At 40.6% G+C, this 21,583-nt stretch overlaps 1 protein-coding gene across 4 annotated transcripts; it reads left to right on the top strand.

Annotated features, from left to right (window-relative positions):
* Positions 1-3,561: 3,561 nt before the first annotated feature.
* LOC147132958 (uncharacterized) lies at positions 3,562-9,831 on the top strand. 4 transcript variants are annotated; one of them, XM_086012717.1, is made up of 8 exons: positions 3,562-3,628; positions 5,193-5,244; positions 5,345-5,395; positions 5,486-5,530; positions 5,793-5,900; positions 6,061-6,145; positions 6,259-6,353; positions 7,327-9,831. In XM_086012717.1, exons 3-8 carry the CDS (start codon positions 5,384-5,386, stop codon positions 7,354-7,356), a joined length of 375 nt encoding a protein of 124 aa, XP_085868843.1. In that variant the 5' UTR covers positions 3,562-3,628; positions 5,193-5,244; positions 5,345-5,383; the 3' UTR covers positions 7,357-9,831. The 4 variants fall into 4 exon arrangements, 3 of the variants coding, with proteins under 3 accessions (XP_085868843.1, XP_085868841.1, XP_085868842.1); XR_015081880.1 differs by having other exon boundaries at positions 5,345-5,530; positions 6,080-6,145; XM_086012715.1 differs by lacking the exon at positions 5,345-5,395 and having other exon boundaries at positions 3,567-3,628; positions 5,193-5,344.
* Positions 9,832-21,583: the final 11,752 nt, after the last annotated feature.

The following is a 21,583-nucleotide window of genomic DNA, read 5'->3' on the forward strand; positions in this document are numbered from 1 at the left end:
CAGCACGCCCGCGACCCTTGTGAGGATAAGCGGTATGGATAATGAATGAATGAATAAATAAATGAAACCCAAATGTATTGATGTTTGTGAGACAACATAACTGACTGTCAAAATATAGTAAATATTGAGCATATCGTCGCTGTCCTATGAAAAACACGTCCATTTTTTTCAATTTTCTTATTTTTCCGTGACAGAAGCAATGCTCGACAAAGACAGAAAGACATCAGAGAACTAAATACAAGCAAACTGACGAGACAACGAGGAACACCTGGACAAGATACGAGTGGTTGGAAGGAGCTGATTGGTTTACACAAGGGACCGGGTTGACGAGAACAGGTATAAACAAATCTGAATAAGCAAGCTATGCAAAAGGCACAAGAAAACAAGACGTAACATGAAACAAAACTCTAAACAACGAAAACAGATCATGACACACAAGAACAGGGCAAAAACAGTTAAGCATCTTACAAATTGCGGCGTTGAGGTAAAAAATATATATACAAGCACACAGTTACTTTTAAAAAGACATTTACAAAGCTGTTACTGAACTTGAAGTAAATGTTTGGAAATCTATGCTGTATAATTTACAGTATTTTCTTACACATTTTGACCCCTGCAAAACGAGTTTTGTTATGTATTCATCTTTCCATTTCCTTTACCCATGATACTGTTCAGTGTCGCAGAGTGCTGGAGTCTATTGCGGTTGACTTTTGGCGAAAGGCAGCCTCTGCCGTGGACATGGTCACCTGCCAATCGTAGGTCACATAGACAAACAGCCATTCATACAGTAACACCACCACTGAATGGAAACAGAACCCAGGCTGCCTGCAGGGAAGTCGGGTGAGTTAACAACTCCACTTTCAGTGCCTTGGAAACCACTTTATTTCTCTTCTCAATAATAGCTCATTTGCAAGAACATGCATTTAAGTCTGTGTGTTGCGCTCAAGTTAAAAGTGATAAATCTGATTCGAATTCTGCCATTGCTATTTATTGATTCTTGTTATGAATTTAAGGGATTACTCACTTGTATAATGGCATTTCCATCAGTGGAAAAACACAGGATGGCGTTCATCACAGAGTTTGTCCAGAAATTGGATGAGAGGAATAGTGCAGCCAGCTAACAATGCCGACCTGAACTGAACTTTACACAGGTGGGTTTCAGTTTGAGCGTGCTGTTTGTGTTCGACTGACCAAAATAACCACATTAGCTGAGTTGTGATTCCTAACTGAGAAATGCAATGCTATCCCAAAGCAGTGTGTAAATCGGCTGGTGACCAGAATGAGGAGGAGGTAACAGAGTCCTCTGGCTGTCTATAGCCACTTTCACACTTCAATTGGTACATCAGATGTATTCACTATTGGCTTTTGAAGAGAATTTGCCGGAGCATTGCCGTGTGAGACGTGGGGATTCACACAGCCAATGCACATTGCCCCATTAACATTCGATACATGGCGGTGTCAGAGTGATAAGGACAATTGCTTTCAACACAAAAGTGCGTGGATAGCGACTATCGGGTGTTAAATTGAACACTCTGGGCACAGCTGGCAGCGTTCTGCAAAACTAAAGTGGAACCTCAATTTAATGGACAGACGGACAGGAAATAGTGTGCAGTCCACTCAAAACGCCATTTGTGTAGTATCTTTCAAGCCCTTTACCTTTTCCAAGTATGTTAGTTCCAGAATTGGCTGCAGTTCGCCACAGCGCTGTTTACTGCGTTGCTCTCTTTTCACAATAGAACAGACTTACAGTAGACTAGAGCAGGCTAAAAAGGGTGCCAATGTGACGGCCATGTTGGTGGGAGCGACTTTCCTAAAAGCAATGCATGTACACATGTGGCGGCCATGTTAGCAGGTGCAACGGGCTCATTAAAGGTAATGGAATGCATGGACATTAATTTATGCAATGCCATAATATTCATGCAATGCCTACATATTCATGTCAATGGCTATTCTTTACTTGGGCGGTAGTCATGTACACGTCTCTCAAACATGCTATTTTTGGTACAGTACAGTTCTATTATTTATCTATTCCATCTAATCGTAACAGATGTGAAAAAATAAGCGCTAACATAGTGGCTCATAAACGCAACTAGATGCATTCCATTATCCTCACCCAAGCACAAACAAGGTCAATTTGGATACATTTTCAAACAGTTTCAAGCTTTTATCTATTGACAATAATTTTGTATTGTACTGGGAATATATAGACTACAAAAAAATTGTATTGTATCCTGTGTTTTTAGGTAATAAAAAAAGGACTTCGATGTAACGGACAATTGGCTCTAACGTACAACGCCTTCCTCCAATTAGCCCTGTAAATCGAGGTTCCACTGTACTTCTGTTTTAACTCTGATAGTACAAATTCCTGGATCAACTTCAACCCCTGATTGAGCAGACCTTACAGGCAGTGAATGAAAATGCAGGCTTCGATGGCCGGCCTGAACGACCATAATGATGACGATGTACAACCTACTGAAATGTTGTTACTACTAAACCAGATTATTTGTTTTATGTTTATTTAAAGGGAAGTCAACGCAAACATAGTTTCTTCAAGAATATGTTCTATGCAAGCCCACTAGTTGCAAGAGAGCATTCTGATAAATATTGCGTTTGTGGGATAAGTGTTAATCCACTTGTTTTTAGCCATCTCCGGGGGCGGCCATTTTGTCTTCTGTCGACTGAAAATGACATCCCAGATAGCAAAAGATGTTAAATCAATGTTGAATTACGGTTAAGAAGGTTAATTTTTGGTTCTTTTTGGGTTTGGGTTGAAGACTGATGGTAAATCAACATTGGTTCAATAACATCTTGTCAGCATTGAAGTTTGTGATGAAAGGATGCAGTTGAATCTACATTGTATTTTGGTTGAATGGAAAAGTTTGAAAGGTCAATGTTTGATTAATGTTGAATCTGTGTTATACGTTTGCCCTTCTCTATTTTTGTACTTCAGCGGAGGAAGGCGGGAAGGGGGCATATGCTGAGGGGCACAGGCTTTTGTTGCAAAAAGTGTGTGTACTGTATCTCGCTCGCTCGCTCACTCACTCACTCGCTCGCTCGCTCACTCAGTCACTCACTCACTCACTCACTCACTCACTCCTGATTTTTTTTTTTTAACCACTTTTATCTGACAGATTTTTTTTTACCCCTGACCGCACTGGTGTTGGTCCTGTTTCATGAAAACGTTTCATTTCTTAGCCATTTCCGCGCAGTGCTCTAACTCAAAAATGGTCCATACCCCCAAAAAAGATGTAGGCCTAAAGCTCGCCAAGATAAATATGTGAATATTTGTATCATTTCTGTGCGACACTTCAATGCGAAGTCCTCTTCTTTCAGATTGTCATTTAGAAGGCTCTTACACTGTACGTAACCAGATCTGTATTTAACGTTGAGCATAAATGAGCCTTTAGAGGTGTGTTGGACTTCCCGCATAAAACTTAATTGTGTAACGTATTGACTGGTGTGACATGAAGTAGCACCAGCAACCTGCAGTAAGTGTCTCCTCTGCCGGAATGCAACAGAAGAAGAACCAGCAGCGCATGCGCAATTGCACACTGATTTGCACTTGACTTCATTGCGCCCTTTTCCGTACAGACAACCAGCTCCGAGTATGTAGCTGCCTGCTTTTTCAGTAAGTTTGAGGAAATTATCTTTCTTGGGTTCTGTGAACAAATAACTGTATTGTTCTGTGCTTATGTTTGATTTAACTTTACCTACATTGAGCTAAATGTGTGTAAAGATTCTGTTCCTTTGTTTTGAATCTGGGTCTTTTTTCAAACCTATAACGGTTACGACCAATGTATTATTTAATGTCGACATGACATGTCGAGCTCCCGCCCTCAATGGCCACTTTTCTGCCTGTTTTCCATCTGTGCCTGCTACAACACACCTGTTTCAAATGATCAGCTCATTAGCAAGCTCTGAAGAAGCTTGATAACTTTTGAATCATGTGTGTTACAGCTGGCGTAGATAGAAAACGGGCAGGACACCGGCCCTTGAGAACCGAGTTTGGAGAGACTTGATTTAATATCTCGATGTGTTTAAATGTTTGGGGTTTTTTTCAATTTTGTCATTTAACTGTCGGGGTTCTGTTCGCAGTGTGAAACGAACTGAGCAATTGCATGCATTGTAACTGAATGATGTGGTTATAGTCAGCCAATCAGAAAGCTCTCACCGATAGACGATGACGTTACGCAGGCAATATAATGCGCCAAACGTTCACACCACCGTATTTCAGCAAATTTGTCAGTTTGTTTCTTAAAAAAAACAAAAAAAAACCATCCACACAGCCATTTTGGCATGATAGAAAACATGTCCGCTACTTGTAGTAAACAAAACATTTTTACAATCATGGTAGACAGCTGTTGTGCACCGGGGTGCCAGAACAAGAAGAGGCAAAACAAGGGGCAAACATTGTATAGGCTACCAAAAGAGAAACCAAGGCGTAGTAGTCAATGGATCATAGCATGCATGCATAAATAAATAAGACCATTCTAATCACTTCTGTTACACAGTGCAAGACTTGTGTGAAGGTGTTAGCTTTGATAACATAATCAAATAACATGATCACATAAAGAGGAAACAAATTCGAATTGTACAAACTTGTAATCTCCCAAGCCTTTGCATTTTGTATTTAACCATTGTGATAGACTGTACTGATTTCAAGGATATTGTACCCCTAAATAGTAAATACCTGACACTTTACCTATCAATTTTAACACTATAGAAGTTGTGTGGTTTGATATAATTGGTTTTTATTGTGAAAATAATTTGAAGAGATATATTGCAGCACAGCGGCACGGTGGTCGACTGGTTAGCACGTCCGCCTCACAGTTCAGAGGTCGTGGGTTCGATCCCGGCTCCGGCCTCCCTGTGTGGAGTTTGCATGTTCTCCCCGTGCCTGCGTGGGTTTTCTCCGGGCACTCCGGTTTCCTCCCACATTCCAAAAACATGCATGGTAAGTTGATTGGATACTCTAAATTGCCCCTAGGTGTGATTGTGAGTGCGGTTGTTTGTCTCTGTGTGCCCTGCGATTGGCTGGCAACCAGTTCAGGGTGTCCCCCGCCTACTGCCCAAAGACAGCTGGGATAGGCTCCAGCGCGCCCCGCGACCCTTGTGAGGAGAAGCGGTACAGATAATGGATGGATGGATATTGCAGCACACTCATTTTGACTTTTTTTCTACCTTTCTTTCAGGATCTTATACCAGTATCAGTCTTAGCAGAATTGAAAACTGATCAAAATAACAGTAAGTGAACCAAATTCAGATGTTTGTTCTTCTGAGGAGCTAGATGGCATCATGCATACTGCAGAAAACACATCGTCTAAATTATGTGCATGAATTTCAGGTATAACATCACACTGGAAAACTCCTGAGATTACCCAACATGGAAGGAATAGTATATAAAATATGAGTGTGTCATGCTTTTAGATGGAGCACTCTGTATCATGTTTGAGTCACAACTTGTTTTCCAATTTCCCCTTTGTAGCTCTGGTTTCTGGAGCCTACCGGCACTCTCCATCCAAGCAAGTGGGTGAGTCAGTCACGCAACGGTCACAAAACATAATATTCTGGCATGTTTAAACATCTTTGTTGTATTACTGTATGTGTGTTTTGTCACACTATCTTTGTCATTTGAAAGTGAAAATGTGGATGCCACATTGCATACTATTTTATCCCTGGGTCAGAGCAATATGTTAAACTAGCTGAATGGAAATCATACATTTACTCACTTTTGAGGTTAGCATCATGCTAATACCTTAACTGCTTTGTGCATTTCCTACTGTGTGTTTCAGCTGGGATCAAGATGTGGCAGTAGCACTGGTGCCCATTACCACCAGCTGCAGACTCCACAGTGGCGTAATCCGCAGCGACAGACCCAACAACGAGCAGTCGCATCCCTGGTATTATACGATGGTCTTGCCGTACTCTTTCACTACATAAAGTTGGTGACAGGGACACAGAAGGAGTATTGTTTGTTTGGCTTACAATTCTGATATGGTGTTCAGGATCCCGAGATACACGACAATAATATCAGATTTTGTTGCTACTCCCTAACTTTAGGAGGATTTTGTTTCCATAGGGATATCGGAATACGGTGCAATGCAGTATTACAACCCACATGGTCCCCCACAACATCCACCAAATGGTATGTCATGTATTTCTGTAATTTGCTTCGACAATGAAATGTCTTTCTAGACAAATTTAAATCGCACTAGTTGCCCTTTTTATAAATGTCACAGCCTTTGTCTTTCTCTCTAGACGGAAACTACCAACAGTTTGAGCCGAAAGAGACAGCGAAAGAGACAGCGGCAAGAAGGCGTTCACAGAGACAAAGATGCAAGACTGTATGTTTGGTGAGTTATCTCACATATAAACTACTTAATATGACAACACAGTTGTTTTTAAGCACAACGCTCTGAAGTACTTTCTTTTGTGGCGTAAAGTCATTCCTCCTGGTGCCTCCCCGCTGTCCATCCATCCATCCATCCATTATCGATACCCTTTATCCTCACAAGGGTCGCGGGGCGTGCTGGAGCCTATCCCAGCTGTCTTCGGGCAGTAGGCGGGGGACACCCTTAATTGGTTGCCAGCCAATCGCAGGGCACACAGAGACAAACATCCGCACTCACAATCACACCTAGGGGCAATTTAGAGAGTCCAATCAATTTACCATGCATGTTTTTTTGGGGGAATGTGGGAGGAAACCAGAGTACCCGGAGAAAACCCACGCAGGCACGGGGAGAACATGCAAACTCCACACAGAGAGGGGTCGAACCCACGACCTCTGAACTGTGAGGCGGACGCGCTAACCAGTCGACCACCGTGCCGCCCACTCCCAGCAGTCCATTTATCTTAAAAACCTCCAAGGCCACCGATGCAAAAGCATGAGGAGATGGCCAGTGTTTGTGGGATTTACAATATATTAAAATTAATTGTCCACATTCACCAACATTTTTTATTACCTCAATATATAAATATACTTCAGAAGTCGATTTCGTTTTCTGCGCTGTGACGTGTGACAGGCAAGCACGTTCATGTTTGTGGGCGTGTGGGATTAGTCGAATCACTGGATGGAGTAGGAGGCGTTTAGAGGGGGATGAGTTGAAATGCATATTTCAAATCTTGCAATCCAGCATCGTCAACTCAAGCTTTAAATCTTACCAAAAAGATGAGACTAGAATCAGGTAATGGTAAAATTGCAAGCTACAACATATAAGTATTTTTAGAGATGCTTGGATGGAGCCAGGCTTGTCGTTTGCACTTTCCAGTCAAGTGTTTTAACTTGCTGACTGCTGGTTATTTATTTATTGTAATCTTGTCTTTCAGTTGCTGCTCGACAGTTTGACTACACGCTGACCCAGAAAGATTTTGGTACAGCTGTGAAGCATTGGCTTCGTTTCGCTCATGAGCGTAAAGGGGGCATCCCAAGGCATGCTACTGCCTCGGACGCAAGTCAAGCTTAGTTTACTGTGGTATTGTTCTTTATTGAATGGATTATGTTCAAAGAATATTTTTTCTTACAGCATTATGGACTGTTGTTCTTACAGTCAATCACTTTAGATTTAGTCGATTTAAATCTTATGATACGTGGTTGACAAACAAATATTTCAGATGACTAAAACTACATGATCTTATTTGAAACACTGACTATAATTAATAATGTATGGCCAAAATCAAACAGAATAGAGGTGCTGGGGTTTACTAAAAATATTTTGATCTATTCTAATACATGTTTTGATTTTAAACATGTTTTCTGTCATAGGTTTTTCATACATTTGGGTAAGTAATGAAAAAGCTAACATCTTGTAGTGGACTAACCCAATATTTTTGTTTCAGTATTTTTTCAAGCTTTAATGTCAAATTTAATTCCAATTTAAATGATGGCTGAATTAATGTTGTTTCCTTAACATTGATTGAACAAAAAATCAACAAAAATGTGCATGTAGGTTCTGGTTTAGATGATGGTTGACGGCGTGTTGTCGGTCGAAAAACTGGGTCCATTCCTCACCCAAATTAATGTGCACGTCCACTCATTCCCACTCCAGTCTCTGTAAATATCCTGACTGGTGTTTAATGCCTCGCCCGTCCTAACTGTGATCAGCAAAGAAGCAGTGGGTTTTTTTTTTTAGCAAAGAAGCAGTGAGCGCTCGTCCCAGCATAAATTTATGTAGCTCTGCTCACTTCCAAATATCCTTATTCTCATATAAATCAGCCACGGAGAGGTTAATCCTTTTGATATGTTGAAGTAGTCATTAATAGGGATGTCCACATAAATTTTGGGGCCAACTGATCACCATTTTTGGACGTTATAAGCAACGAAAGTACAATGATTTCCAATGGAGAGTTTGGAATCGGTTCCTCCAGTGACTCCGACCGACCAAGGATAGAACGTTAGGGGGCGCGGCCATTCACCTCATTAACAAGGGGCTTTATTCATGGAGTCACTTATTTCCTAATTTCTCCAAAATGAATGGATAAAATAGAAAATGACACCTCTTTTCATGCGCAAAATTAATCAGAATGCCTGTTTCAACTAGTGGGCCTGCTGTGACCATATTCTTGAAAAAAATATATTTGAGTTGACTTCCGCTTTAAGGCTGACATGCTCTGATTACCTTGATCAAAATAAAAAATCTTCATTGTCATTGTATGTAGCAGACAAGCAAAATCGTACATGATAGATGCAGGCAAATATTGCAAAGAAATACTTGTGCAACCTCCTGCAACTTGTTGGCATAATCAACAAACATTTACAACTGCTATTCATAACTGTTTCCCCCGCACTTCCACCAATAGTATTTGTCTGTCTGTGTTCGGGCAACCCTTTATCAGAATTTAAAACGGGATGCTTGCAAATGCTGGCGAAATGAGAGAGCGCTTCATGGCAGCGCTGCAGCATGAATAAGTTAAAAGATAGAAGAGTTTCATCTGACTACAGATGAATTTAAGTTCTCGGGAGACTGCCAGAGCACTTAGGAGTGGAGAAAAAGTGTTTGTTGGTTCTACCAACTTTCATTAGGTCACTCGAGAGACATTCCTAGATAAAGCACGCATTTTGGAACGTGAAGGAAACTGATGATCTTCGAGTAATAAAAGAATGGTGTCTGAAATGTGGAGAAGGAGAGATGCACCAGCATCTGCAAGCTCTCAATAGTTCACTGGGTGGGTTGTGGGACGTGAGACGGTCCACTGGCTGTGGCAGAAATCATGGCAGGCTCTGTCATTCATACTTGACTGCCACTTGCCGGCAGATGGCACATTGCTGTGACATCTGTATGAAACACTAACTATATGATGTCGGTTACAACACGAGGGATTTGTCGCCTCAATGAGAAGTCATTGTTTGACTGCTGCAATGCTGCTGTCAAAATGGCACATGCCAGCATGTCAGTGTGTGTCAGTTTCACTCGGCAAGTGTGTGAATATGTTAGGGGCTGTGGACAAGCCGTTCCATGTGTGAATGTGTGTATGCGTGTGGTGGTGTGTCAACAGTAAAATGCGAGCTCTGATCCACAGACTATCATGTGTCTTATTCAATTATTCAAATGAGTGTGACACTCCTGCTTCCATCAAGGAATGCAAGCACAGGCTCTATTAATTAGCAGTTGAGGTAGGGAGCTAAGGCAATGGATTCCTTTTAATATTTGCTTAGTGATTAAAGATTACCCATCTCTTCATTTTGCGCACACAAACACACCAAACAGTTGTTTTATCAACGCAATAATTATCAGTATCATTTGACTGTACACCACAGTCGCACACAGAGACAAACATACATGCGCACTCACAATCATTCCTAGGGGCAATTTAGAGAGTCCAATCAAGCTTATAATCATCCAAATCTAATTATTCTACATGATTTTGATTTTTGTAATTCTTAATGTTAATTTAATCTTAATTTCTCTTTCTTGAATGCTTTCGATGTTTTATGTAAAGCACTTTGAATTGTCTTGTGCATGAAATGTGCTATGCAAATAAACTTGCCTTGTCTAAAATGATGCATTTACTTTTTAGGTTGTTGTTTTCATCACCAGTTGTTTGTGTTCTAGCTATGTTACCATCCATTTGTTTGTTTTCTATACCACTGCTGAGCTGCTGCCTCTCTCCCTTGACTACTGTACAGTATATTGCTCATCAGTCAATCGCAGGTCACAAATAGACAAACAACCATTCACAATCACTCATTATTCAATCAGCATTCCTCATTCTGCCCTACCTTAGTGTTCGTCAAAAAGAGGCTAACTTTGATCGCTTTAATATGTTCGACACTCCAGTGGAATTTAACTGTAAAACACAGAGTTACACACGTTGTAAACTTTAATGCAACACATTATTATTAGTATTTTTATTTTAGAATCATTGCTAGTAATATTAACAGACTTGATGCAAAACCTTAACAGAACTAGCGCTGAACTACTGGTATTTGTAAAGCTGCAAATAACGAATATTCACGCACAAACACTGCAGCACCATACACAGAAAAATAATGTGACAATATTCACAGGTGCATAAAATGCGTAATTTCTTTAAAGTTTGCATTTTTGGTCTGAATAATAAGTTGTCATAAACGAAAAGCCAAAACTGCACTTTTGTGTGTGTGTGTGGTGAAAACATCACCGTAATGACCAAAATTTTCCAAAGCAGGTATTTACAGGATGAAGGTGCATGATATGGAAATAATCACGATTGAGATGGGATAGGCTCCAGCACGCCCGCGACCCTTGTGAGGATAAGCGGTTTGAATGATGGATGGGTGAATGGATTGTTTGGCATGGCTATTGTTTATTCACATTCAGTACAGTGTAGCACCATTACTCAACATAAACTACCAAAGGAGAGCAGCAAACACATTGCTTAAAGTAGACAAAAAAAAAAAAAAAACGGCTCCCCTGGGCATCCGATTTAGTTCCTCACCACCACTATCAGTTGTTTGGATGACATCCATATTTCAGGTTTACAAAGGCACAAACACAGTCTGACAAGAAACACATTCCTGCAACAGATTGACAGTATATTATCTCTTGCTATACCAAGGGGGGCTCACTTGGGAGAGTAAAGAAACAAATCATCTGATTTGCTGAACTGAGGAAGTGATTTGTAAACAGAGAATGCCACCTTAGTCCTCCCTCCCATGTCTCCTGCAGGGCCGTGTACTCAGACTGCTCTGCGTTCATACGTGCTTCAGCACTAAGGCTGTAACGATACCAAAACCAAAAATCGCCATACTCTAAGACACAAACGTGTGTCACCTTTGAAATAGCAGAACATGCTCCTTCCAACTCCCAGAGTTTGTGCCTCCAATCCAGATACAGGCATACGCACTCAGTTGTAAACTTAATATCAGTAATATTATAATTATTTTAAGTTCATTAAAAAAACAATTTAAAAGTAAGCCAATTACATGTCATGTGACAAGTTTTTAATTTTTGTCGTCTGATCAGTGAGCAAGATTGTCGCAACAGCTTTTTCTGATTAGTTTTTTGAAAAGAGGAAGGAAACATGCAAACTCCTTAGAGGATGGCTTGAGCAGAGATTCAAACTTCAGACCTCTCGACTGTGCGGAATATGACTAATCACTGACTAATCACTAAAACCACTCTGATTTACTCAAAAGAGTACATTTTAATTTTGTCTGGAAAATCTTAACGTGTACTTCTTAATGCCTTTCACAACATTCTCCATGAAACTAGAAAATCCATGGCTCACTCACTGTAATAATCGATCAATGGAAAGCAGAAATAAACAGGTTGATGGATGAATGAGTGGCGCCCAAGACTCTCTCCAGTCCTCCTCTCTTTGAAAAAATGAAATCAGAGACAAACGTGGTGACACAACGGAGGAGCCAGATCATCGTTTATTGATTTTAGACAAGGAATTAAGAGTGTTAGGGAAAGGAAAGAAGGGCAGAAAGTATTAACCCTGAAAAAAATGACAGTAACAAATTCAAGTTCCTTGCTTATTCATGATCTTTATGTAGTTTGGCAACCGCACTGCCTCAGTCAGTTATGTTAGCTATTCACAAGGGTTCTCAACAGGTCTGACCCTGGGACGCGCATTTTGTCATGGTTACTGAGTCGTGACCCACTTTCAGAGAAGTTAAACCAAGCAAATGCTTGTATCTTTTTCAACACAAATGCACAAGTACATACACAAATTGCATTTCAGAACATGTTAAGCAATTGAGGAGTAAATTTAAATTAAATCAAAATGCGTCAGAAAATGAGGTTATTTTCTGCATTCAGAACATAGACTAAGGAGAAACATGACAACTGCATTTAGTCAATGAAATATCAGAAGTGGGCACACTTTGCTGCAAATCACATCCTTCTGTCCCTTTTCATCCTCAATCTATAAAAATCTTTATTTTAAAGAACAGCTGTTAAAAGCTATGTGGTCAAAATTCAGCCAGTTAACCTATAAGATGAACGATCTGTGGACTTAAAACAAAAAAAAAAATTTTCAAGGGTTAAACATCCTGGTCATTTTCACACTTTGCCTTCATGCTACCAAGCATTAGCACAAACATGTAGTCAACCACAGTCAAATCACATTTATTATGCAACTTACAACAGGTCATCAACCCACTTTTGGGTTCAGATGCACCACTTGAGGATGACGGCACTATGTCATACGGTAATATCCAAATCCAGTCTTTTTTTAAAATCTTGTAACAATGATACATTTACCAAATGTAACATTTAAATAAAAACACGCTGTATTGTGTGGCTTCCACAGTTACGCTCTCGTTGGATGAGCGCTAAAGACAGGAAGCCATGTTTAAATGGTGGCTAATCCGATAATTGAATGCAGATTTATTCAAGCCCCTGTGCTTGGACTGGATTTAACACACTCTGTTGGTAGCAGGGAAGGGGGAAGGGCTGCTTTCGGTTGCTGGGGGTCAGATCAGGCGGCTGCATATTGAAAATTGATTCACACTGCCTTTCAGGAAACCACTGTCATTTATGTGTCACATTAATGCTCGCCTCGGTGTCCCAGTGAGCGGCACCGGAATTAACCTTGCACATTCCGACTGTCAACGTGTCAACACATTCACCTGACTCAACTGTGAATATGACCTTCTACATCACATTTGGTGTGTAAATGAATTTTATATTAAGCCAATCAAATTATCCTCCAGTCAGTACCATATCTGTTACACTAAAGACAACACGGGCTATTCTAGCAGCCTGAGGCAGAGCAAAGGACACTGACGATGTCGCATTACAAGTGTGAGACTTTATTGTCAGTCTACTGCTGCTGCTCTGATACGTTTATGATGAGGACGGCCATGCCTGAGGTGAAACTACCTCAGCAGTGGCTGTATTTTATGTGTTTAAGCTAGGGGAAAGACTTAGAATATATTATCACATTGGGTGTATAACCAATGGGCATTTACTCGGGGTGTCATAATTGTTTTGCATTTATGAGAAGAGCAGGGATTATTAAACGATATAGCAAGAAGCTCAGGGGTAAAACTCCTCTAAAGGCACAAAAACACAATGTTGTGTGTTGGGGATATACTACCTCTCAGGAGGCCTAAGGACTTCAAATGTTCCCTGTCGTGAAAAATATTCACAAGTAATGTATGCAGTATTTGCGCCAGATGAGCTGTAACAGGAAAAGCAGTATGAGCATTTTTTGACTATAATTACCTTAATCAGCCAAATTGACAAGCCGCTTAAATTTTGCTTAATACATTTGGATTAAATTTAGATAGAGGAAGTGTGTGTTTACACACAGAATATTCTAAGACAAATTCTCTAGGGCAAGTTTTTTTTTTTTTTTTTTTTACAGTTAAACAACAAACGCTATTTATAGGCAATGTAGGCTATCTTGTGTACACACGTGTACAGATCTTGTATTGGATCTCATTAATTACAGGGCATAGGATTGTACCAAGTTAAGTAAAATAGTACATTCTAGACACTAAAGGATCGACTGCATTTTTCCCTGTGTTATTGTGCTATAATGTAATGCAAGTCTTGGAACACTATTTTCTTAATGCAGTTACTACTACATGGTGTTTTGTATACTTAAGTATCCTTTCATGTCTGCTTGTGATTTGTGATCCTATGATCCTATGTTTTCTTAATGTGCACCATAGCTGCTTCTTCTTTCGACTTGACATCCACACAATGGCATTTCATAAACCTATTTAAATACAGTAGTTGGGTCTTGGACTTATTATCCACTCTATTACTGTAGTTTCACTAATTCATCCAGCAAACGTCACTAACTTCTTGAAAGTGTATCGGAATGAATTGTCTACTCACTGTATTTGAATTGGTACCACCCTGGTATTGTTCTTTTTTCTTTTTTTTTCTACTTATGAGCCATGTAACTTGTTGTGTATTGTTTCGAACAAATTAACTCAGTGAAATGACAAAGCGTGTCTTCATCATTAAGTCTTCCACAAGGGGATGACAAAATTATTAGCTGCTCCTTACTCATCATTTCCTTCACATAATCAAACTGAATAATGGAGTACTTACTGGTAAATGCTTTAGCCTCACTCTTAATCAGCCACAGAGAGTTTCTGTGTGTGTCAGCACGGGAGCACTTGTGGTGTCTGTAAATTGGCTGATAACTACATCCCCCAAAAAATAAACTAGGGGGTGCGTTTGATCAACAAAGCAAAAACAGGTGGATTAGTTCCAGTAATGTCAATCCAATTGGACTGCGATGACTCCAAGAGTCTCAGCTATTGCGCATGCTCAGGCCATTGACAGATGCAAATTCAGTAGAAGTGAAATTGCTCTTCACTTATCCTGGTTAATGGCCAAAGAAAGAGAGCAACTGGACCTAAAGGGGGGCCCATCCAGCTTTTAAATAACATGTTTCAGTCTGACTGAAAATCAATATAATTTATCTACTCTTGTAAAGAACAATAAAAACGGGCTTACAAGATGGCAAGTGCTCACAGCTCACAGGATCCTGCACAATGCACAAACTTCTGAATTTGATGTTTTGTCATACCTCCGATGGGACAATAGACAATAGCATCCTGGAACTTTGTCGTCTATTTGACAAGGGCTTTATGTCTGTCAGACATGATGACAAAAGCTTGTGATAACAGATCTGCCATCTGTTTGAGAGCAGTAAAGTACCACGTCTGACAAGCTGCTTTTATGTTACCTCTGCTCTAGTGCCAAACCTTCATCATTCTTCACCGCACACGCCCTACACATCACATCTGTGCCTTCAGAGAGAGGCGTAGCCCGGGGCAAAAGAACAGAAGCTAGACTGGGAGAGACATGGGACATCAAGCAGCCACGGCAGCATAGATGAGACATCAAGGCAGGAAAAATGGACTTTTACGAAAGAGGAATACCAAACTGACGCTCATCTATGAATACAGATTGTAGCTAAGTCAAGGCAGCATGTCCGCTTCCTTGTCGCGAAAAACTCTCTCTAAATGGCCATTGCCTTTAGCGAGAACACGACTGGTATCAACACTGATTTTGGTTTGTTCACAGGAGAAGTAAACAAATTAGCACACTGGAACTAATGGCGATATAAAATGCAGTAAATGACAATGACAGTGTCTTACCCTCAGACTGTTGATGTGTGCACATTTATATGAAAGATTTGGAAGATGATCACTTAATATAAAAAAATAGACACTCAAATGTCCATATTGTGTCTCTGTGAATGTAGAGACACATGTTTACATGTGTCTATGCAAATGAGCAAAAAGATGCATATATTAGCTGCATATTTACTTGTACATATATACATTTATATTATGTGCAGGTGAAGAGACAAACAGATGCTTACCTTAGGCATGTTTGTGAATGGGCATACAGATATTACCATTGTATATGCAAACGTGAATAAAGCGTTTCCATAATTGTGTGGGAATGGCCTGTCATGCTTGCAAAAGGTGTGTATTTGAACGGACATACATTTGCTTCCATGAGATGTGTTTGTGATTTCCTGTAGAGATGTTTACATAATTTTAACATTTTATATTCAGTTTTACAAGTCTACCTAGCTATGGTGGGTACTCTCGGGAAGCAAAAATTGTGTCATTTTGGTGAAGTGCTCCCAAAAACAGAACACAAAAGCCATCGTATAAATAAATAACCATTTCTATTGTTGCTTCCCCTAGCCATTTCATTCAGCTCTTTCGGTGTAAAGGCATTCCCAGGCCAGCCGGCAGACATAGTCTCTCCAGGGTGTCCTGGGTCATCCCCGGGGCCTCCTCCTGTTGAGACATGTCTGGCACAACTCCACAGGGAGGCATCCAGGAGGCATCCTAACAAGATGTCCAAGCCACCTCCTCTAGCTCTTCTCGATGCGGAAGAGCATCAGCCCTACTGTTATGACTCAGCCTATCACAAGGGAGAGACCGGACAACCTGCGGAGGAAAATCATTTCGGTCGATTGTATGGTCATCTTGCTCTTTAAGTCACGACCCACAGGTTGTGACCATAGGTGAGGGAAGGTACATAGATCGACTGGTAAATCGAGAGCTTCGCCTTTACGTTCAGCACGCTGATTACAAGAGACTGTTACAGTCTCCGCATAATTGCAGTACACAGATCCACCTGCCGAACTCCCGCTGCATTCTTCCCTCACTTGTGAACAAGACCCCAAGATTCTTGAAATCCTCTACTAGAGGCAGGCTTTCATCCTCGGCCTGGAGAGGGCCATCCACCCTTTCCTGACCATGGTCTCAGGTTAAGAGATGCTGATTGTCATCCCAACTGCTTCACACTCGGCTGTGAACCGGTTCAGTGAGGGTTGACGATAGAGTCTTGATGAAGCCAGCAGAACAAAATCATCTGCAAAATGAAGAGATGCAATGTGAGGCCACCAAACCAGGGTCGCTAAATGCATTGGCTGCACCTAGAAATTGTATCCGTAAAACAAATCGTAGACAAAGGGAGCCCAACCCTCACTGACTTGCTGCTAGCATTTTGGACCAAACCGTGACAACAGTGCCTACGTTGAGGGTTCTGGTACCCCATAATCCCAGAGTGCCCCCCACTCGCCACGCAACTCCCCAGGGACATGGTCTAATGCCATGTTCGAGTCCACAAAGCACATATAGAGTGATTGGCAAACTCCCATGCACCCTCAAAGACACTGGCTGGCCCACAGTTCCACAGCTGGGACAAAAACTACACTGGTCCTCTGAGATTTGACTTCCAGATGGACCCTCCTCATTAGAACCGCTGAATAGACCTTATCAGGGAGGCTAAGGAGATTGAATCGCTTGTAGTTGGAACACACCCACTGGTCCACCTGGACCACCAACCCGGTCTGCCAATCCAAAGGCGATGTTGCAAAGCTGCGTCAACCCGGACACCTCTACAACATTCTGAGCCTTTAGGAACTCTGGGCGGATCTCATCCATCCCCGGGCCCCTGCCATCGAGGATGTTTTTAACCACTTCAGTAACCTCAACCACAGAGATGGGAGAGCCCACTTCAGAGTCCCAACACACTGCTTCCTCATGGTAAGGTGTGTCAGTGGAATTGAGCAGGCCTAATAGAAGTATTCTCCCCACCAATTCATGTGTCCTGAGTCGAGGACAGCAGTGCCCGTTCCCACGACACAGTGTTGATGGTGCACTGCTTACAGCCTTCTGAGAGGCCAAATGGTGGATGATAATTTCACCAATATGTTTGGGTCTGCCAGACGGCCTCTTCCCTCACCGTCTGAGCCAATACACCAAGAGGTGGTGATCGGCTGACAGGTCCACTCCTTTCTTCACCTATCCAAGACTAGCAGCCTCAAGTCAGATGACACAACCATAAAGTTGATCAACAAACTGTATCCTCAAGTATCCTGGTGCCAAGTGCACTTGAACACATTTGTGTCCGAACATAGCGTTCATTATGGACAGGCAGACTAACTAACTGGTAACAGAAGTCCAACAACAGAACGCCGTTTGGGTTCTGATTGGGTAGGCCATTTCTTTTGTTCAATTAGGCGAGCTACACACAATTCATCAGCATTCTAAAGATTACGGCCAAAAGAACAAAAATGAATGAGATACCCCATCATATCAGAGTGTAATATCACCCATTCATTATGTCCACACTGCACACAGTTTCACCACAGGTGACTAAAGCCTACAATGTGTATAATTTTACTGTGGAATGCCAAGAATATGTTAGGGTGTGTACCGGAAGTTGGGCTTGGTGGCTACACTCTCACACTTCACAAACTGGTAGTGGAAGAACAAAGAAAGTATGACAGCTGCGAGTGGTCTTAAATAGCCTTCCTCTAAATTAACTATTCCCCCTGCCACTCCTGAAGAGACTACTGAGACTCCTGAAGACCTGAGGTTCTTATGGGTTTTTTTTCTAACGCCTAATGTTACAGCTAGTAGTGTAAAGTCCATCTGTTACATTACAACAACAATAGACCATTAAACCAAACACAAATGATTAACAAAATTGTGTACAGGATTTTGGACCAGCACTGCATGCTTAAATTATCAACTAACACTCAAATAACTAAAAAGAGATTGTTCCGATGAGGGATTGTTCCGATGAGGGATTGTTCCGATGAGGGATTTTCCCTCCGCCTTCACATCTCATTTCCAGAGGAATTCATTAAAATTTGTTTACAACAGAAGACGTGTTTTATTTTCATCTCAATCTTTTTAATTAATGTCAGCCTCAAGGTCGTTATCCCTCCACAACAATATTTGCATAAGTAAGTACAATACACCCGACTTTATAAAGTGTGTCAACATTGCAACAAGAGAGGCAAAACAGTTGGATAGAGGCTTTACAGGGCGCAACAACTGAGACAATGTACAAGAAATTACATGTACTCTGCAACTCCCTGTATTAATTCAAGTTTAACTCTGTATCACTTGTTATATTCAATCTTCTTATCATTCTTATTTGCTACTAATTAAGTTAAAATTGTCTGACTCTTTTGGCTGTACAGCAAACTAACATGTCATTATTGTGAGTACAAAAAGTGATGCCTCATGTCTCACACCAGAATTTTTTATGGCAGTTGTTTGCACACAAAAAGGAGGGTGATGGGCTGATCTGGGTAAGATCTGATCTGGGGACACTCCTTCATGGAGCAGTGTAAAACTCGTGCAGACAAGCATGCCCACTTCAGAAGCAACTGCGTGTTTGGGAACCTGGAACAAAGCTGCTCTGTAACTGTACACAATGACATGAAGAGAAGCATAAATACTCACAGAAGCCCTACTTGGTCACCAATCACTGCTTTTTATTTGTATCCAATGAGTATGACTGGGAAATGACAATCTACACAAACTCCCTGCCAAAAGGTGTGATGCATACACTTGGATTTGCAAGTTATTTATTTTAAACTTACAAACATGACATATTCTGGCTTTGTATCTGGGTTGAGATACTCCTGTTTGAAATTTGCATTGTTGCTAGCTTTGTTCAACATTCTAAACTACACAAAATACATTCCATTGGAGGTTAATCAAAGATTCTAAATTGTCCATATGTCACATTATGACTATGAATCAGTGACTTGTGGTGAGGTTCATGACTTAGAATCAGACTTACAAATTCATGACACCAACAGAGTGGCGTATTTGACATTAAAAAGCAGTATGACATTAAAAAAATGGTAAAGGATTATCTTCTGATCTTATGTGTGAAGCGCACCTTTATTTTCTGGCGTTTGTCTTCCTTTATTAATTAGATCCCATCTCAATTGGTAGTACCGCAGCTGTTTTTCGGATTAAAAAAAAAAATGTATGGTTAGATATAGCTTCCACTTTTGGCTTTGGCATTTTTCAATTTCCTCACAACAGAGCCAGCACATTTATTTTGCCTTCCCGCGTCACGTCTGTTCATGGCCATTAAGGTGAGCTATACCATTGCATGAGAATGGAGGAGGCGAGTAGTCAAAGTGATCATGACATATTGTCTTTTTTACCTGATTTTAAGTGCTTGAATTAAAGCTACATTAGCAACGATTGCATCAACTCTAGGAACATTTACCAATGAGTTTTTGGGACCTGGAACTCTCGTGGCTCCAGCATGTTTGATTATTGGTGCTCCGGCTGGGTGAGGCACAATACTGTCTGCCTCACCTCATGATTTTATTTGTTTTTATGCAATCAGCAATACTAAATGTGCAAAGTAAATATTAAATACATTAGCCTGGCTATGGAATATTAGAGTGAAGATTAAAAGTGTCTGGAAATATACTGAAGAGAGGGAAAAGCACTTGCCAGCAGCCTCCTTTGTTGTAGTACTATGAATTTGATGGATGTGCCATTTCAGTTTTTTCGTGAATGCTTCAGTAATCAGAGGTGAGGATGGCTGCTTGGTGCCGCAATTTACATCTCGCCCATGTATATGAACAGGAAATATGCAAATTCAGTCATTTTTAGTTCGGAGGAAAAAAATAAATTCTTATTTTATTTTATCATTCTGTTTTTTTTTTACTCTTCATGATGCTTCTTTGAAAAAGAAAACAGTGAAAAAGAAAACAGTCCTTCAAAATCCATTTCATACATTGTAAAATATATAACGTGAATGTAGTGTTAACATACTATTGAGGACAATGCTCTTTTTTCATTTTATTATGTTGGAGAGGGAAAAAGAAATTCTACTTTTTGAAGCTTTGTTTGACATGAATTTCATGACAATCTTTGAGACGACACAGTATCGGAGTGATGGATCTAGCTGCATAACTGAAATGTACAATGTGCTCAAATCAAAATGGTACTTAGAAATTAAAATGAGTCCTTCTTTTTTACAATCATGTTAACTCACTTGCTAAAACTTCTCTTTAAAGTTAAATCCTTGCGCCATTGTACAATCTGTTATATCCGCTTGTATCCTCTCTTGCATGAAAATACTCTTTGTCCATGCACTGATGTGCAAAGGGAGGCATGTATATTTGCATATTTCTGAAGCACCATTATTAAGACTGCCCTCTGGATGGTAAAACCTCTTTTAGACTTATAAACAGTGAGTTGCATTTTAATGAACATGCAGAGAAGTTGAAATTCAGTGGCTGTTGTATAAATCTCTGCTAGCCAAATTGCTTCCCAGCGTTCAACGTGAGGAACATTTGCAGATAAAATATAATTGTGAAAAACCTCGCTGTCTGTGCAAATGTATTTGTGTTAAACTAAACAAATCACGCATACAAAAGAGATGACTACAATCTGTCCCATTATTTGCGTGTGACTACATTTTAATATAATGGAAAACAAGTAAGTTTAAATGAAGTAAATAGAAGAGTAGTCATCAAATATTTTTGGATTTGACTTTTTATTAAAAAATTAGCTCTGACTCAGAGCTGTAATTAATGAATGCCGGCAGCAAAGAGATGACAAGATGAGCAGTGATAATGTTGGCAGTGCATCAGTTTATACATTAATCAGGTAAAAGAGTATGTTCAGGCATCCTGTCTTCGCTTCTACAGGCAGTGGCGACCTATGTGATGGATGACAAGCTCAGCGCATGAGATTCATCACCTGCCTTCCAAGGGCCTAAGCATGCTCACATTTCATTAACATCATCAATTATCTCCTCTGAGGAGGTTCGGAGGCCTCGGAGAGAGACCTCTTCCATGTGACTGCCAGAGCGCCCACTGAGATATTGTCACT

This window comes from Filicampus tigris, chromosome 17 (genome assembly GCF_054856515.1).
Source record: "Filicampus tigris isolate MCC_2025a chromosome 17, RoL_Ftig_1.0, whole genome shotgun sequence".
Classification (NCBI taxonomy): domain Eukaryota; kingdom Metazoa; phylum Chordata; class Actinopteri; order Syngnathiformes; family Syngnathidae; genus Filicampus; species Filicampus tigris.

What these genes read in the sequence shown, in the direction of transcription:
- LOC147132958 (XM_086012715.1), top strand. Translation starts at nt 5,288, where the DNA reads ATGGCATCATGCATACTGCAGAAAACACATCGTCTAAATTATGTGCAT. An exon ending in CTCTCCATCCAAGCAAGTGG is followed by an intron (nt 5,531 to 5,792) that starts GTGAGTCAGTCA and finishes TGTGTGTTTCAG; the next exon opens with CTGGGATCAAGATGTGGCAG. An exon ending in GATGCAAGACTGTATGTTTG is followed by an intron (nt 6,354 to 7,326) that starts GTGAGTTATCTC and finishes CTTGTCTTTCAG; the next exon opens with TTGCTGCTCGACAGTTTGAC.